Below are 20,111 nucleotides of genomic sequence, written 5' to 3' on the forward strand. Positions count from 1 at the left end.
ACTTCCTCTTTAAATGTTGTGATTTAAATTGTTACGGTATGCATCAGTGGCACTTTTTATAGCGATTTTAATGTTATTTTTAGACGCAAAATATTCGGATTGATACGGTCAAAAATAGGAAAAATCGCTTTTAAATCAAAAACTGTATTTTGCTAATGCGATTTTCAGAAAAAAAACTTAAATTATACCAATGAAAGTCAATTATAATCTACTTTGTGGAGATTGTAAATGTATTCAAGCATACAACATATTATAAAAATGCTTAAAATGTATAACATACTTACGAAAGCCCGATGGTTACATTGAAACTTCCCATATTCGCGATTTAAACTCCATGAATGCAAGATTGAAGCTAAAAGAATTCCCGCTTTCGATTTCACGAATCATCAATTCAACTTCATCATGAATTCAAGTCTCTAAACTTTTAACTTCATAAATAATTGTCGACCTCACGGTTTTAAAATGATCGAAATTACGTAATCACAATTTTTAACTTCATTGTTGCTCAAAAATACACACATTCAACTTAACAAATTTGCATACAAATACTAGTAAAGATGTCAAAATAAATTCATGAAATTTAAATCACTAATTTAATATTATAGATTCAAGAATTTGAATTCTAAATTCTTGATTTTGTAATTTCATGGATGTGAAAGCGCGAAATCGTTTTATTCGAAACCGTAAGGTTGAAATTACTGAAGTTGAATAAATAACAATCACGTTTTAGTGAAATCGTGAAGTGGTGACGCTGAAAACGCAAATGCATAATATTGAAATCATTAATTTGTGTATTCAATATGTTAAAATGGATAAATATAAATTGCTAGAACTTGTTTCCCAATCGAGCTAAGATAAATGTGTTTAAACCACGACAAACGTTTTATCTTGAAATCGTTAATTCATAAGCCTAACGTTAATATGTCGCCATTGTTGCAATTTTAGAGCGGTTTTCAATGGTTGAATACGAAAAGTGTTCAAATATAAATGCAAGTGGGTCAATTTTCAGAAGTGCTTAACAAACAGTGCCAAAATAATTATGTGATGTACAAAGTTTAAGTCCTTTAATCCATTTTTTAAATACGTTTTCATAATCTTATCGAGGCATACTGTTCATACACTGGATAATAGCTGAACCGATTTTTTCGCGTTTGATATTTTTTTCGAGCAATGATTTTTCTTAAGCCCCGGAAACAGGAAACATTTACAAGGGACAAGATCTGACGAATGAGGAAGGTTAGGAAGCTCGACATACAATGACCGCTGACTATGGCCCTTGCCTTTGTAGAACTATGCATATACAGGTTTACCCTTTGGTATGTCAATGTGAATAGAAGGTCCATGATTGGTAATGAATATTACATACATAAAACTTTTTCACGCTCATTATGCCTTTTGCTATGCAAGGTCTTAGACTTCCTTTGGTTGCCCACATTCTGTCATGTACCTTTTGCTTTGGTTCATAAAAAAGAAACGCCAGTGACGGTATTAGCGAAAGATCGATTGTTGTATTTAGAAAATTGTTTCAACAACTGTTTGGAGATTCGTAACCGAGCAAGTTTTTGCTCTTTTGTAAGGAGATGGGGTATCCGTCTGACACTTATCCCTCTCATTTTTAAATCACGGCTGATGATTGTATGAGCAGCTCCTTCAGAGATATGAGCGCATTTAGCCCTATACCTAGTTGTAAATCTTGCATCAGTATGAATCAAATCCTTAACTTTTTCAACCTTCTTTGGCGAAGTTGCAGTTTCCGGACGGCATGCATTATGTGCATCCTTTACTGAATCCACACCACTTATTTCTTACACCACCGTGTGACAGATGAAAAAATATGTTAATTGTTCGCATACACACGCATATTTCATTTAATATATCATTCGCCTGTATACCTAGAATACTTGATATATTACCGCATATGGTTAGTGTAAGGAGACTTTTCCCCAACCATTTTAGCTTTAGTATACACGAGTAGATAGCGTTAATCGAGCTATTGTCAAAGCTAGATTGGACTGATTTACACATGTATTGTATCATTCGAGAGCTTACACAACCATCAAAGCGATACATGCAAATAGTTTGTACAAAATGTGGTTAACAAAAACGAGATATTGGCCTAGTTGCATCCCTATTTGAACACCCTCGTATGTTTGCAAGTTATAATTGCCCTACTATGAGGTTTTGTAATTAAAATTCCATTTTTAATTTAAAAACAATTATACATGTAAACAGGGCAATGTGTTGAAACTAAAACAAAATATTACCAACAAATTCCTTAAAGACAAAGCACTTGTAACAATTATGTTTTTTTTATAAATTAATTTCAAATATATATTGAGCAAAGTTGCTATTATGCCCATCCAAAGGTATAGAATGAGTGAACAGATTAATATTAAGATAATTTGACATTTTGCTATAATTGCTTTCAATTTTATAATTATCTATGCATGGACAATAAATAACTCACATGACCTTATGAGATTTCAGAAATTATGTTCTTTTACCGTCACTTAATGTACATGATGGATGACAAAATTAACTATATTCTGATCCATTGCAATGTAGACAAAATTAATATGTTCACTTTCTCTTTAGCATTTGTGATTTTATTTTCTACTTTATCAGATGTCAGGTAATAGAAAATAGACAAATTTTAAATGTTAGATTAGAGTATGCTTGAAGAGCACTTTTGGAATTCTTTGAAGTATGCTGTTAGATGAGATTGAGGAGTAAATGATTTGCCATTTATATTTGGCTAACATATGACTTGAGAACTAAAGTTACAGTATTAATCAACTGTATATCAGGTAACATAGCTTGACACAATATTAATACAATTTATTAGTTAATTACATAGACTACAATACATTCCATTGTGTTTCATGTTGATAGGTTATCATAATATCACTTTCATAAATTGAACCACTTTCAATTCAAATTTGTATTCTAGTTGATTTTTGACTTTCTCCGCAAACATAAAAGGGGCAAGGGGGGGGGGGCAAGTTGGAATCATCTATAAATTGCCCTATTGGCAAGTTAGATTTCAGATTTAATTCGAACACTGTACTTAAGAGGGCAGGGATTGTAACTCGTACATTCAGTTTCGTCCACGTACAATCTCTTTGGTGTCCTTTTTACGGGAATCCGTTTTCATTGCCATCAAATTTATAAAAATGAAACCATCATTGCATGATTAACATGTTTTCACATCCGAACAATGATGACAATTTTACGAACAAATTTAATATACCGTTATTATCCGGTTTAATACTGATAATACCCAACTTAACAACCTTGCAAGCATTTATGTAAATATAAGCATATTAAAACCAGGCTAGGATTGGAATTAATATAGCGGATCATTTATGTATTTACTATTTGGACAATTATCATCAAATACATTTAAGTGATATGTTTTAAAATATACTCTTATAGCTACTTTAACAGTTATATTCTTAAAGTTAATATATAAATACGGCTAAAACACAAAATCTTCGTGCAACCAAAACTTAAAACGATATTTAATATAAACAGTTAATGTATTTTCCAAAATTTATCACTCATATGTTAATTAAACAGATCATGGATTATAATATAGTACTTACGAGCAAATATTTTATAAGCAAACAGTGCTTGTATAATTGATGCAGTTTGAAAGAACATTACTAACCGTTGTTAATATGTATTATTATCTAACATCATCAAAATTGAACAAAAAACAAATAATGTAAAATGTCAAGTCAATGATAGACTATTCAATGGTATAAGTATGAATTTTATATTTAACTTTGAAATAAAAGATAAAATGTTGTTGTTTCTATATAACCATAGTATATATGTATGTCACGCTTACTATGATTCAATAATAAATTAAAATTTTCTATTGGAATGACATTGCCAGTTTGATTATTGCACCGAATTGACTTTTTTCTGTAACATTGACATATCGACATATGCGTACAATATCTAGGACTTAGTATCTGTCTGAACAAAAAGCAATTAAGTAAGAATTTATATTGATCAATGGAAATAAAAAAAAGGTAAAGTTAACAAACTTACACATTTTATATTTAGAACAAGTAATATTGTAGGATTAGATAACAATGTAATTATTCAACATTTTAGTGTTATTTATTACCTAAACATACTATAGATAATGTAACATTTCATATGTTTGTGTTGTAAACTTAACATACTGATAAGATTTATGACAAAATGGGTAAGTTAGTATGTTGGACATTTAATTTAAGCCTTTTGCAAATACAGGACTGACATATTCGGAAACAACGTATTTAAAGAAATATAAGGTAAATAAGTTAGAAACACACGAGAGCCGTAGTTTCCATGCTACAATAATATATGCCTATACATATGTATTTACCAAAATGATATCTGTACTTACAACATCGCTAGATGGAAGTAGAGAAAACTACCTAATTATGGTAAATAATTCGTTTTCAAAGTTATGTAAAGATTTGAATATATAATATGCATCAGTAACCCCAGGTTTAGCCATATTTTAATGACATTTTCATGATATGAAAATAAAATGTGCAAATATTTCTATAAAGGGGTAATAAACATTGAAGCATTTTAAAACAGAACACGCAGGACTAAATGCACGTATTTAAGTATAACGCGGTAGTATTTCGTAGTAAAAGAAAAGTAACTAATTAACGTAACTTTAATAAATTTAAAGTGCCATAACTAATAACCATGATGTTTTTTTTTAAAAATTAAAAAGAAAGGAACTTAGTATTTGATACTTGGTCCAAAGAAAGTATGTTATTTCTCTATTAAACTTATATTTTTTGCTATAATCTCATTATCTGTTTATTCTATATGTTACTGCATTTTGTTACAGGAAGAAAAACAATTTACTGTTGACTTTTTTCTCATAAATTGAGTAATGCGTAAAAATCATTTTAGAAACTGAACCTATTGTGTTTGAGTTAATCTAAAAGACGTTCGTATGCACTCCATGGCAGATATATTGCATACGAATGATTCAAGTCAAGGTTGCGTTTCATAGAAAGTACTAAATGTATTTAAAGTCGAATGATGTAAGACAGCTTTTACAATATCAAACAAACGACAGCTTAAATATTTTATATTAGTCAGATACTTTAGACTTTGATTAAAATCGTCTTCCTAAGAAATATTAAAAAAACCGATTGCGCATAATCTAATCCACAAAATGTTATTTTTCCATGTGCATTGCTATTCAGGAATTAAAGGGGTCATTAACAAAGGAGTCATAATTAAGGACATTTCCTTTGAAACACAAATTTATATAAGTTTTGTAAGAAGACTGATTTCAGATTTCTGAATTGCTATGTAAAACCCTTCAGAACCATAGTTCAACATTCAAGGCAGAAGTCATACTTGAAAAAGCTGCTACACTCTAAGCTGACACATATTTCTTATCCTAGTTTATGTTCACAGGTTTGAACAACATTTACTGTATCTTGATTAATCATAAAAGAAGGGAATTCATGATATTTTATCATTGCTGATTTTCAAAGTACACAGACATAGGCAATTGACACTATCTCGACGCAGTCTTAGGGGAATTCCGAAATGTTAGCTTGAGTTTTCCCGACCGCTTTAATTTAAACAATATACTTCACTTAGCACGAATGATAAAGCATTCCCGAAACATGTGAATAAGCTTAAATGGACATTAAAGGTTAAAAGTGTTCACGCACAAAGGGACAATACTGTTACCTCGTTGTCGTAAGTGCATATTTGGGATAACGAATCTAAGATTTTATCGCCACAATACAATTTGCATCGAATAAGAGAAACAACAGATATAGTCTAACTCTTCATTTTGTTGTTTTCACTAGTGAATCACAATAACTGATTTCTCTTACATCTACGATAATGTTGTTCCTAGATCTGAAAATAAATAAATAAATATATAATATGAAGAATAATGAAACCAAGTACTTAAACTAATCATAATTTTAGATTTATGAAATAGAAAACATAATAAATACCGTTGTATACATTATCCGTGATCGTGTTATTACTCAAACTCTCGTAATTATTAGTCACATCAGCCGACTCAGCATTTACAGCGCCGAAATCAGTTCTAGTGTTATAGTATGTTGGATTCTCAATATTTGGTTTGTTGTTTTGGGGCGTTTTTCTTGCAACATACCTGTGTTAAAGTGTATAATTTATAATTATTATAGTATTATAAAAGTCATTTTTTAGTAATATGTAAAAAAGAAAGTAACAACCGACAAGATAAACTTGAAAGAACAAACATGTCAATATGATAATAAATAAAAGGAGACAACAACACCATGATTGATCGATAATCATCATCATCATCATCATTATCATTACTATTATTTATCTCATATGTAAAGATAATTTGTTATACATTGAAGCTGCATGCCTCCAGATGAGCCAAAATATTTCAAGAAAATAAAACTTGAGAAAAATGTACTGAGGTTTTATGAAAAGTAAAAATACTAAAGATAAAAGTAATAATTTCCATGTTATTTGCGATTAATGGCCAATTTTTCAGTGATTTTCACCATATTTCTACTGCGTTACTAACGCAGTAAGGGTTAATTTTGCATATTTTGACCTCAGTTTTGTAATTTACATTGGTTGTAAGTGCCATTTGAAATGTGCATATTATTTTCTCTGTCAGCTTAACAATATTTTACTTATGAATACATTTTCAAATTTTCATGAACATTAGCAGGAATCTGGAGGCGTGCTGCTTTAAGAACAAACATCTTGTATAATAGTTAAATTAGCGAAAACATTCACCTTCGTCTAATAAGGAAGAACAATACAGCAAAAACTACTATTGCAGCACAAGATCCAAATCCAGAGAAATAACCAATGGTAAAAATATCAGCTTTATCTTCACACCGTGCACAAGTTTGTTGTTGTATTAAAGGTTTGTCTGATGTTGTTGTTGTTGTTGTTGATGTTGTTGCTATTATTGATGTTTCTGTAGATATAACATTGACGTGTAATAAATATTACCCTAACTATAGTCTAATGATTACTGGAACAATTATTTTGTCATTAAATGCAAAAACAGTCATCTATGTCAAGCCAGCTCGCACAGCTCAATCTGTTAGAGCGCAAAATTTGTAATCTCAACATTGAGGGTCCGATTTCCGGCCAACTAAAATGACTAAAACAGTCTTTCGAATCAATATCTTTCAAATGCCACCATAATATGTTCTATAAACTTTATTCGGTGAGAATGAGTATTATTCGACATTATATCTTCTTGATGCATTACACGAGTTAAAAATGAAAACGTATAAACGTGCACGTTATAGTTACCAACGTTCAAAGTAATTCTAACATGTGTAAACAAGGCAAAAAAGTATTTCAATGCCCCTAATACTCCAACATATGACGAATATTTATGAATAATCGATATTTATGGTAATTATGAATTTGATTTAAACCAGAGGACATATTTATGAATTAATTATTTTGAAATGCATTCCTGGCAGTAATCATATGCACATAATTAACCGATTGTGATAGTTTGAGTACATTTATCTCCGGTCAGTCCATCCCTACATCCATCTGTACATGCACCGTTGTTTCTATCACATTTAAGATTTTTACAAGATTTATCACAGGTGTCGCCCCAAAATGTTTGATTACATCCGTTTAGACAATATCCGCCTGTATGTTCACAGGTATGTTTACCACTCATTAATATGCATGCCGGGTTGCAGGCTAAACTGCAATCGGTTTAGTAATAATTACCTTTACACAGTAGACAACTATTTCGGTTCTCTTTTGTGCACTTTAAACATTGACTGTTACATCTTTCGGAGCATTTTTCACCAGTCCAGCCCTTATTACATTCGCCTTGACATATTCCATTACCATCACAATACGTAGAACATTCTTTTGAGCACAATGCTGTGTGTGATACGCATGTTTTACCATTGAATATTTGTCCTTCTGGGCAATCCGCACAGACTAACGAATCATTGTGTATTTGGCACTGGTTACAACCTTGGATAACACAGTCCGGACATTGCCGTGCTTGCAAACATGACACACAGTGAACATTGTCATTAAACTTATAGAGGTGAAAACTATCATTGCAAATATAACATGCTTTCCCATCCGTGCAATGTTTACAATTTGTCGGACAATCCTGACAAAATGTTACGGCACCGAACCTAATCTCATAATATCCAGCTCTACAATCACTCGAGCAGGTACGTAAATCACAACGTTCATTTTCACATAAACTACAATTGTGTTGACATTGATATCCATATAAACCGGGCTTACATTGAGTACAATCTCCAGTTTTATCATCGCATTCACTGTTTAGACAATTACCATCACAGTTGAAATCACATCTTGCATGCAAACCATGCTTATTTGGTTTACATAAAGTACAGTCATCCCAGCTGTTACAGCTGTCACAATGCTTGGGACATGGTGAACACAAATCATGTGATAAAAAGTAAGATGATTCACAACTTGTGCAATTTGAACCGGAACATAACTTGCAGCCAACAGGACATTCTGTAAATATTTATTTTTATCCTATTTACAATTTTGTAGTAATATATATGCATTTGTATTTCCAAATATATATGTAAGGAACTATAAATATGCAGTCAGAATTTATAAATACGTTTATATAAAAGATTTAAACGTGACCACAAGAAAATCAAATAAAATTTAAAAAGGATAACATATAATGTCAAATTATTTTAGAAGCATTTAGGTAAAAATAAAAAAAAATCATGTTGTTACTAAAATTAACACATTTGTATTCTTTTAAGTAAACATTATCATGAAGTTAAAAAAACTTACGAGTAAATACCATATCAACGAGCAATATTAGTATGAATGCTGACGTTTCCTGAGACAACATTATTCCTATGAAAACCAACCTATACACGAGAATAAAACATATATATTATTATATATTATGTGATCAACGTATAGGCATTTCGTTCAAATATATTATGTTTTAAGCATGACGAAACGATGCTAGTTTTATAATCCTTCATTTCTGTGGTTATACGTATCTGCAAGATCAGTAAAAATGGTGTGTCACATGTATTAGAAGTTTAAGATGCACTATTATAGAAAAATTTAAACATGTCGAATGTATTATAAAATTAAGTTACAATGTATTAAGGTACAATAAAGGCTTAGCAAAGAGTCTTGCATACTTATACTGAAACAAATATAACAATCTTTATCCGTTTTCCGGTTTGGGGGGAAAAAGAAGGGGGAAAAAGTTAAGAATATCACTTAACATTTTTCCCAAAAAAAACAAAAAAATATAAATTTTTAAATGGTTTTTAACCTTTTCCCCATTAAATTTACTACCGGGAAAAAATTTTGTTTTTAAAACTTTTCCCGTTTAAAAAGTTGTAGTTTTTAAAAGATACGGGATGCACAGTTTTACTCCTTTTTTTAGCGATTTTTAAAAAGTTTTTTTTTAAGACGCGAAAATATTCGGATTGATATTTTGGGCGGAAAAAAAAAAAAAAAAAAAAATTTGCTTTTTTTAACTCAAAAAAATGTTTTTTTTTTGCAAGAATTAAAAAAAAAAAAACCCTTTAAAATTTATACCTGTTTAAAATAAAAAAATAATTTTTTTGTTTTGGGGTTTTTAAATTTTTTCAAACATTAAAAAAATATTACAACAGCTTTTTTTTTTTTTTTTTAAGTATAACATACTTACGAAAAACCCTAAATAACTTCTTTAATTTAAAGATTTAAAAATTCCAATTATACCACAAATTTAAATTAAAAATTTTTTAAAATTTTCAAATTAAAAATTTTAAGTTTTCGTTTAAAAATGGGAAAAAAATTTAATTTTAAGAAAATCCAAATTCAGTTTAAAGTTTTTTTAAATTTATGAAGTTGTATTTTAAAAATTGAAAAATTTTAAATCCATTTTCATGTATCTGAAAACGCCCAAATTTTTAAGACTTTGGGGCCCTTAGGCTCAAATTTCATGAAAAATGAATTAATACAGTTTCTTTTTACGTTTTTTTTTGATGTTTTTTTAAAATTTTTGGGGGGTTATTGCCCCTAGGAAACGTTAATTTATGCAGTTTAAAATATTTTTAAAATTGCTCAAAAATTAATTGACAATAAGTTTGTGAAAACTTGTTTTGTAATCGAGCCCTAAAATTAAAATACGTTTTAAAACCACTATGTTTACATTTGTTGACGTCATGAAGTTCGTTAATTCATTAGTCTTACGGTTAATATAATATCGCTATTTCACAGCTATTTTTAGAAAGCGCTTTTAAATAGCTAAATACGTTTTGGTACGTTTAAAAATTACCCTCGCTATCAATTAGACTGTTTTTTTTTTGTCAATTAAAAATTCTATCTTCAATTAAATTGTCAATTTATTACATCGAAGAAGAAAATATTATTTAACATCTTACATTTAACATGTATTCATTTGTATATACAATCAACTAGAATAATAATAAAACATTTTATAGTCAGAGGTTATAGGTATTTCAATTGAAAATAAGTGATATATTTAATGTTATACAAATTTATTACTAATGGAGAAATTTTAAACACATCTAATAAAGTATGAATTAATATTTTAAATAACAGCAATTTTTTACTAAACAAGAAATCTAACAACAAAAAGGGTCTAAAAAGGGGGGAAAAAAAAAATAAACATTGTTAAAAGTCCTAAAGTTTTGAGATAGAATTCCCAATTAAAAAATTTTTTTTTTTAAAATTGGTTAATTAAATAAATTTTTCTAAAAATTGTTTTGAACTGATTTATTGTTTTGGTCCCAAACAAATTTCTTTTTGAACTTTGGGAAAAAAACAAGGTCTTTTTGATAAAAATTTAAAGTTTAATCAATCGAAAAACTTTTAAATTTATTTGGGAAAAAACTTTCATTTTTAAGAATAAAAAATATTTTTTCTTCAAAACTCAGAGATTTGAAACTTTCCTGTCTATCTTTTCTATCCTTAAAATAATCTTTCCTGTTTGAATTTTTAAAATTAAGTGAAGATTTTTTTTTTAAAAGCGTTTAAAAAAATAAATTCCTAAATTTTAAATTTTTTTTTGGTATTTTAAAAAAATTTTCAAAAAATTTAAAAAATGTTTTAAATTTAATATAAAGAGTGTTTTTAAAAAAATTTTTAGTTTAATCTGTTACCCCTTTTTGTTTTTTAAGGGAAAACCAAAAAAATCTTTGTTTTTAAAATTTTTAAACCAAAAAAAAATTTCAAATTTATATTAATGGTTTATTTTGGGATTCAATAATAATTTTCCCTTAGATTTTTAATAATACATCTGCAAAACCACTATTTTCTAATAATATTTAAACATGGTATGTCCAAATTTTGACACCATTTAAACATTGTAATAATGAGTTTTTATATATCGTATTTAAAATAATATTATTTGAATTTGAAATTTTCAACCACTATTTTATCATTTAAACATTTTTGTTTATATATTAAGGGTATCGTCCTAATTCTCCGTATACAGCACTATTGTTTGAACTTTTTTAACGCCTAAAATATATTTGCTAAATTTGAGATGTAACCGTTCTATATTTTTTTAATTAGAAAATCCCCATACAGGGCATGCATAATTCAGAATAGAGCCAACAAAAGAATCAAATAATTTTAAAGAAATATATGGTGATAATTCTACCTTATTGATGTTACTTTGTAAAACGTTAAATGCTTTTACGGCTTTTCCAATAATATATTGATTATGCAAAACAAATGAACCCGTATAATTATCAGTTGAAATCTTCTATAGAATGTACTACTAAAACCATATCTTCAGCAAGGAGTAAAATAACGATACAAAGTTCAAAAATTGACAAACCACAATTTATTCTGTTTTGTTAATGTAGTTCTAAGTCCTCTAAAAAAGTGCAAACATAACCGAAGAATTATTTAGACCTTGACGAAATTGAAATTTCAAAAAAGTCTGAGAATGTGTTGCAATACTTAATACATGATTTAACAATTGAACAATAGTGTACTTAGGTGAATTTGCATGTGTTTGGTTTAACGGCCAATTTTCGGGACATGGTGAACCAATATTTGCTTGTTTGCTTGTTATTCAAGGTGAAAATTAAAGGCTTACACAGTGTGTAAAACTAGGATTAATATAGCAGGAAATATATATAGTCACAAAGGACAAAGCACATGTAACAATTATGATTTTGTTTCTGAATATGATTTCAAATCTATATTAAGAAAAGAATACAGAGGTCAGTTGTTCATGATGTAGACGTGAAACTAAGTTCATTATGGAATCTTGTATTAATAATATATATTTTTATATCACGTGTAAGTGCACGCAAAAACGGAAGAGCCTAGTTGACAAAATATGTCAGGATAGATCGGATTATTAATTTCTAAATTCAAATTTTACCATTTTTTGTATAATTGTTGAATTCAGCCGTTGCTTGGGGTGTGCGAGCTTGCAATTTCCAGTACCGTTCATGCATGATCGAGATCAATCAAATCGAGCCTTTTTTCCTCTTTTAAACTCCTTTTAAATAGCTGTGTACTATATGGCTTTGTCTTGACAAAAAATCAACAACAAACAAACGACGTTAAAGTTCAAGTGATTATTCTGTACCAGTTTTTTTTTACTTCTTTATTTTTTAAATTATAATTAGAAGCATCCTAAGATGTGTTTATACGTTGGTTATCATGGCACATTCAATGTGACACTTTGTGCCATTCAATGTAATGCGGTATACAGTAAACAAGAACAAAGAGCGCTTAGTGATCATACGACTGTAACGCCTAATGGTAGCCAATTCAGCAGGTATATTGAGGGCTGATTTGACACTTTGTTCCCTACATGGCCCTTCTTTGTAGCATGTTGTATTTACTGTGTAGCGGGAAACAAAAAAAACGAATAACAGACCAACACCCCTTTTTCATATAAGGAACATTACTCAGCTAAAAAGCTTCTTTAACCGGAAAATCCATTAATTTTGCACCAGAAGTAATTTAGTCATTTACAAAAATTCATAAAGTCCTAAGATGTAAGAGCACTTTTATGTCTTTTTTGACTTACAGAAGACCGTTTCATAAACAAATTCTTTAGTTAGTGCTTTTATACTTTGATAAAATTCATCTTCCAGGAAAAGTTAATAAATACAGTAGGCGCGATTGAATATAATCTGGAAAATGTTAATGTTCATGTGCATTTTATTCATATATTAAAGGAAAAATTACAAAGGAGTAATAATTTTCTTTGAAACACAAACTGATTAAGATTTAGAATAAGACTATTTTCTGACTTAATATGTTGGGTCTTTCAGACAGTATTCAAACTTGAAAATGAAACTGCCGTGCTCTAAACTTAGACATATTTCTAATCGCTATGTACAACAAAGGGGTTTATATAATTTTCCTGTAATTTTTTGCATTCATAATGGGAAGGCAATCCCCATTTATTTATTTCCTCTTCGTTACTTTCAAGTACACATACAGGCAGGTTTTGATACAACCCTTGAAAGTCAATGGTTTTGCAGGACCTTCTGAAACGTTTAATTGAACTTTCTAAATCGCTTAAATATAAACAATTTATTAAACTTAACACTAAAGATAAAGCATTCAGAAAAATTGAACATATGAATGAGCGAAATGTGCTTTAAGGATTTAAAGTATATACACACAAAGAGACGAACTGCCAACTTATTGTCGTAAGTGCTAGATTTGTATTTAGGGAAATAAAGCTTTTATCACCAACCATAAAATGTGTATCGAATAAGAGAAACAACAAAATTCAGTCCTAACAATACATTTTGTTTGGTTTTCACTAGAAAAATCACTAAAACTCATTTCCCTTACGTCTATTGACAATGTTGTTCTTAGATCTGAAAATAAATAAATCAATCAATCAGTCAATCAATCAATCAATCAATCAATCAATAAATAAATATTAGAACAACAATAATTAAATCAAGTACCTTAAATTAGAAACATTATTTAATATTAAGATTTATCAAGTGAATAATATAGCAATTACCATTGTATACATTAATCTGTGGTCCTGTTATTACTCAAACTCTTCGTAATTATTCGTCACGTCAATGATCAGCTGATTCAGCATTTACAGCTTCCCAAAATCAAGTTCTAGTGTTTATAGTAATGTTGGGAATTCTTCCAATGTTAAGGTTTATTATCCTTTTTAAACGTTTTATTTGCAAGAATACCTGTATTTAAATAATTTAAAAGTAATTTAATATTATTATACATTTTTTACATTTTACTGTTAAACTTTTTAGAATTTAGGTAAAAAATGCAAACATGTAAACAATAGACCATAATAAACTTGATAGTACAAAATAAACAATTAAATCATAATAAAACCAGCGACAACACCAAAATTCATGGTTTATTATTCATTAATTTATTAAAATTCCACCAGTTAAAGAGAATTTGTTTTACATTTTAAAAGAACAAACAAATTCTGGTAAACTTAAGCATTACAAAATTTATGGGAAAACATTCACCTTCGTCTAATAAGGTAAAACAATTACAGCAAATACTCCTATTTGGGCAGCCACAAGATCCGAATCCAGAGAAATAACCAATGGGTAAAATAATTTAGCCCTTTCATCCCGTCACCATGATGCCACAAAAACGTTTTGTTTTGTTGTGTTACAGATTCGGATTGACTTTTTGTTGCTGTTGTTGTTGTTGTTGGGTTGTTGTTGTCACTGATGTTTCTTGTAGATATAACATTGACTTGTAATTAGATATTAACGCTAACTATAAGTCAAATTGCATTACTTGGGAACAATATTTAGTTTGTCATTAAAATGCAAAAAACAGTTATCTATGTCAAAGCCCAGCGCGCAAAAGCTTCAATCTGTTTAGAGCGCAAAAATTGTATAATCTTAACAGGTGCAGGGTCCGATTCCCGGGCCGGCCAACTAAAAATGGCTTAAAACAGTCTTTCGGATTCAATATCTCTTTAATGCCACCGTCATTATAATATTTCTATGAATTTTATTCAGTGAGAAAATGAAGTATTATTCGGCATTATAATCTTTCCCTGATAACATTACACGAGTTAAACGTAAAACTACTACGTGTGCACGTTTAAAGTTACCCCAACGTTTTCAAAGTTAATTCTAACATGGTGTAAACAAGGCAAAAAAAGTATTTCAATACCCCTTATTCTTCAACATATGAACGAATAATTATGAATAAATCGATATTTATCTGGTAATTATGAATTTGGTTTAAACTATAAGAAGTTAGTTATGAATTAATTATTTTGAAATGAATTCCTGGCAGTATGCACATTGTTTTACCGATTGTGGTAGTCTTGAAAGTACATTCATCTCTAGTCAGTCCATCCTTACATCCATATGTACATGCATCGTTGTCTCTATTACATTTTAAGATTCTTTGGCAATCCACCAGGGACAAGGTTTGCTCGCAGGGTTTGCGCCCCCAAAAAAGTTTGGTTACATTTCCGGGTTTGAACAATATCCGTCTGCCACGGGGCCCACATGTAATGTTTACCACTTTTTTACTATGCGCATGCCGGGTTTGCAATGCACTAAACTGCAATCGGTTGAGTAAAAAAATACCTATACACAGTAGACAAATACTGTTTCTGTTATCTTTTGAAGCCCCACTTTAAACATTTGTGTTACATTGTTCGGAACATTTTTCACCAGCTCCAGCCCCTTCCATTTACATTCGTCTTGACATATTCCAGAAGTAACTATCACAAAATACGTAGAACCATTTTTAGATTACAATGATTCGTTTTTGATACGCATGCGTTTTACACATTGAATACTTGTCCTTTCTGGGGGCAATTCAGCGCCAGGACTAACCGCAATCCATTGTGTGATTTGAACACTGTTACAACCTTGAATAACACAGTCTTGACTTGCGAAATTCTTGCGAAACAAGGCACACAGTTGAAACATTGTCACTTTAAACTTATACAGGTGAAAACCATTTATTGGCAAATATTAACATATGTTTTTCCCATCCCGTACAATGTTTACAATTTGCGAGAAAGACAGGTCTGACATAGTGTTTCGACCACCGGTGCTATACTCATACATATAGGTAACCAATATATACAAACCACCTAGAGCAGGTTACGTAACTCCACAACGTCTTCATCGGCCACCAAAAACCTACAACTTTGGTTGACATTGATATCCATAGAAACCAGACTTTACATTTGACATACAATATCCCGTTCATCTTGAACATTCACCCTAATTTAGACAATTACCATCACAGTTTGAAAAACCACAATCTGTCGTGCCCAAAACTGTATACTTATTTGGCTTACAAAGAAGTACAGTCTCATAGCTATTTACAAACTTTTCACAATGTTCGGGGCATTGATAAAGATGCCATTATTAAAAAGTAAGAATGATTCAACAAACTTTTTGGCAAGTTGAACCAAGATGATTGGGCAGCCAACAAACTTCTGCCAAAAAAAAGGGTGATTGTCGATTTTAAGTATAGAATTTTAACGTGCATCTATAATAATTTACATAAAAAATTATTACAAATAATATTAATCCAAGGTTATACTTAGCCAAATTTAAACAGATATAAATTTTTTGGTCATTGATAATTAAAAAAACTTTAAAGCTTAATTTCTCTGCAACCGGGAATACTATTTACTATCCAGATAATTGATGCAGGGGTTTTAATTTTTTTAAAGGATGCATCTTAAGAAATTAAAAAGAAACGTATTTCCCCAGTTTAAATTGTTATGAGGAAAAACATTTACCAGCGAATTCATATTAAAATCGAACAATACTATACTTTGAAACCCCATATTCCCCTATTTTATGTATGGGAATACAATCCCAAAGAAAAGGTATTTTAGAAATTAAGGAAATTTTACAAATTTTAAAAATTTTATAAATTTAATTTGTTTTTTACTTTAAAAAAAGCAAATTAACATTTCCCCTATAAACAAATATAGGTACTAATGCTAAAGTTTCCTTAGGAAACATTATTCCGTATTTATGTATGCAATTTAATCTGAAACAGAATAGTGTACATTTTGATAGTTGTCAACTTATTGAAATGTTTTCAAATGTAAACGTTTAAGCATAACTACACGATGCTGCGTTTATTAATATAAATGTTTTGGTTCTACTTTTTACTTAAGAGTCAAACTAACTATTTGTCTTAGAAGATATTAACTGCTTTAAAATAAAACAGTTTTAGACATTTTGCGTACCTATTATAGAGTGATAAGACACTTTAAAGCTCAAACAAATTAGTGAAACTTAAAAAGATATGAAAAATTATTGTTAAAAAGATACAAAGTCAAAATATTCTTACAGAACTGATATCCGTTTTTCCTGTTTGCAAAAAGCACAATACTTTTTAAAAAATAATTATCATTTCTAAAAACTTACAATATGTGTGTATTTTTTATCTGATTAATCTTTTTCAAAAACTTCCTCCTTAAATATTTGTGCGTAAACAAATATAAAATTTTGAATAGGTAAAAAACTATTATTGCTTCCACGTGACTCCTCTATAATAGCGGCCCCTTCAGTGGCTATGTTTTTAGACGCACTTATGTATTACAAAGCATTTAACGTGGGGCCGAAAACTCTGACACATTTAATTTCATAATTTTACGATTCCAACTATACAATTAACGACATCATAATATTGACCTAATAAAGTTTAACTAATAACGTCATTAATTTATTATAATTCATTATAATTGTATCTTCTTGAATTTTCTGAATATACAAATTAAATTCAAGAATTCATAAAATTGAACTAATAAATAATGACTAAATTCAAATTTTTGTTAAGATAAAATTCATGTAGTTTAATTCGCGAACTCGTTACGTTCGAATCGTGAAGTTCAAAGGTGAATTCATGAAGTTGAATACATTAACTTAAAGCTTTGTTGTTGTTTTCTAAAGTCGTAAATTTGTTATTTCAATTTGATAAATTGATAAAATTGTAAAATTATGAAGTTTAAATCGCCAGGTCGTTAAGTTGGGATAGTCTTTAGTTCATAACTGTAGTATTATTTTAGCAGGACCAATTGTTACACTTTTTAACAAATCAAAAAATTTTTTTCGTAACTTAAAGGAAATAAAACTATTTGAAAAAAAGTTCCTTTCCCCCCCTTTTTACAAACTTAAATTTTTTACTTTTTATTGGCAATTTTAAATGATTTTTTAACTTATCTGCCGTTTTCCGTTACATTTCGGATAAGAACGTCGATCTTCTTAAATATGGTACTCGTACCTACGCTACATAATTGAACAATATTTAAAAATGGTTAGTTAAGAATTTTTATGATAAGCACAGTTGTTCGATCCATCATCGGTCACGAATTAGCCTTAACCTCGTAAATACTGTCTCATTCACGTTTTGACAGCTAATTTCAGTGTAATGAAATGTACTTGTTTATAGCAACTGGTTTATACATACTCGAACCCAGTAGTATCTTGAAAATACATATCTGCAAGATATCCATCATTGCATCCTTCAAGACATATTCATAGGTTTTCTGTCACATATTTCGCACAGGTTTCGATCCAGGACCTTTGTATACACTCATTTAAACACTATCCGTGTTATTTTACCACCCCTTACGGTACATGATGAATGGCAAACTGAACTACATTCTTGTCCAGTGCGCGGTAGACAACTATTTTCATTTTCTCTTAAGCATTTGAGTCTTTGTTTTCTACTTAAGTGGCAGGGACAGTAACTCGCACTTTCAGTTCCGTACATGAATAGGCTCTTTGGCGTTCTTCTTTTTCGGGGAATCCGTTTTTATTGCAAACAAATTTATAAAGATGAAAACTATCATTGCATAATAACATGTTCTGACATCCGAACAATGATTGAAATTTGACAAACAATTTTTGTATACCGTTTTATCCGGTTTTATACTGATTATACCCAGATCTAGAACCTTGCATATAAGCATAAACAAACCAGGCTTGGATTGGTAGCAATATACCGGATCTTCTATATATTTACTTTTTAGACAATTATCATCAGTGGTAAAAGTTTAACTTATATGAATACCATATAATTTTTGTTTACATGAAATACAGTTATTTAAGCAATGTTAACCATCTTTATAGCACAATGAACGAACACTTTTGATAAAAAGTAAGATGATCATAACTAAAAGATGAGGAACATGTGATCAAGATTGAAAGCCAATAAAATATTCTTAACACCAATTATACAAACTTTAATCAAAATACATTTAAGTGATACGTTTTGAAATATACTCTGATAGCTGGTTTAACTGTTATTTTATTAAAGATATCGATGCGACCAAATGTCACATATGTATTTCAGTCAAATGTTAGCATTGAACATTTCTGTAATTTAATATAAAATATGTAAAGATGCATTTTTTGTAAAAGACATGTCCACATTTTATTACTCTAACTTGTAAGTAAACAGTCAAAATTGATTTGGAACTATTATGCAGAAGTGTTGACGATCAAATTCTTCATCAACAAACACTGCTAGGATAACTTATACCGTTTTCAAGAACATTGTTATACATGTTATAATCAAACATTATAAAACAAATAATGTAAGATATGTAAACAATAATAAACTGTAATTAGAGATAAGTGTACATTTTATTTAAAAAATTTAACTAAAATGAGATATAAATTAGTTTTGTTTTTATATACTCACAGAAAATTTTACGCTTACTATGCTTCGATAATAAATTAATCTTTTTTATTATATTAGTAAGATGGCAGGAAAAGCTTAGAAGACTGTAACCATAATATCTGTCTAAAAATACCGAAATAATACGATCGTATATTGATCAGCGATCTTAACTAGTAACGTTTACAAAATGACATATTCTATATATGAAAGCATTTATGAAGTGTAATTTAATAAAGATGAAATAACTGAACGTTTTGCTGGCTTCTTACTTTTACTATACTGTAGTAAAATTTACATTTCAATTATATTTGTGTTGTGAACTAAACCTATCGATTAGAGTTATCACACGGGAAGGTAGGTATGTTGAAAATTTAATTCAAGGCATTTACAAATACAGGATTGAAATATTCGAGAAAAGAAACGTTTATAAA

At 29.5% G+C, this 20,111-nt stretch overlaps 2 protein-coding genes and 1 long non-coding RNA gene across 3 annotated transcripts in view; all 3 read right to left on the reverse strand.

Moving 5' to 3' along the window:
- Positions 1–20,111, reverse strand: part of LOC132737576 (receptor-type tyrosine-protein phosphatase alpha-like) — a 56,736-nt gene that overhangs the window by 16,324 nt on the left and 20,301 nt on the right. The gene's annotated exons all lie outside the window — the stretch shown is intronic.
- On the reverse strand, positions 4,876–6,957 carry LOC132737574 (uncharacterized). The gene is made up of 3 exons (XR_009626745.1): positions 6,793–6,957; positions 6,003–6,166; positions 4,876–5,901 (listed from the first exon to the last, which is right to left on the reverse strand). It is a non-coding gene; the product is annotated as an uncharacterized LOC132737574 (long non-coding RNA).
- On the reverse strand, positions 7,301–8,913 carry LOC132737575 (proprotein convertase subtilisin/kexin type 5-like). The gene is made up of 2 exons (XM_060724874.1): positions 8,836–8,913; positions 7,301–8,541 (listed from the first exon to the last, which is right to left on the reverse strand). The coding sequence occupies exons 1-2, from the start codon at positions 8,894–8,896 to the stop codon at positions 7,748–7,750; spliced, it is 855 nt and encodes a 284-aa protein (XP_060580857.1). The 5' UTR covers positions 8,897–8,913; the 3' UTR covers positions 7,301–7,747.

This window comes from Ruditapes philippinarum, unplaced genomic scaffold, assembly GCF_026571515.1.
Source record: "Ruditapes philippinarum isolate M1 unplaced genomic scaffold, ASM2657151v2 ctg4603_1_1_1_1, whole genome shotgun sequence".
NCBI lineage: Eukaryota > Metazoa > Mollusca > Bivalvia > Venerida > Veneridae > Ruditapes > Ruditapes philippinarum.

Bases quoted from the DNA above. Each gene is read 5' to 3' on its own strand.
- LOC132737575 (XM_060724874.1), bottom strand. From the start codon at position 8,896: ATGTTGTCTCAGGAAACGTCAGCATTCATACTAATATTGCTCGTTGAT. The intron at 8,542-8,835 runs GTAAGTTTTTTT...AAATATTTACAG, and splicing joins CGTTGATATGGTATTTACTC to AATGTCCTGTTGGCTGCAAG.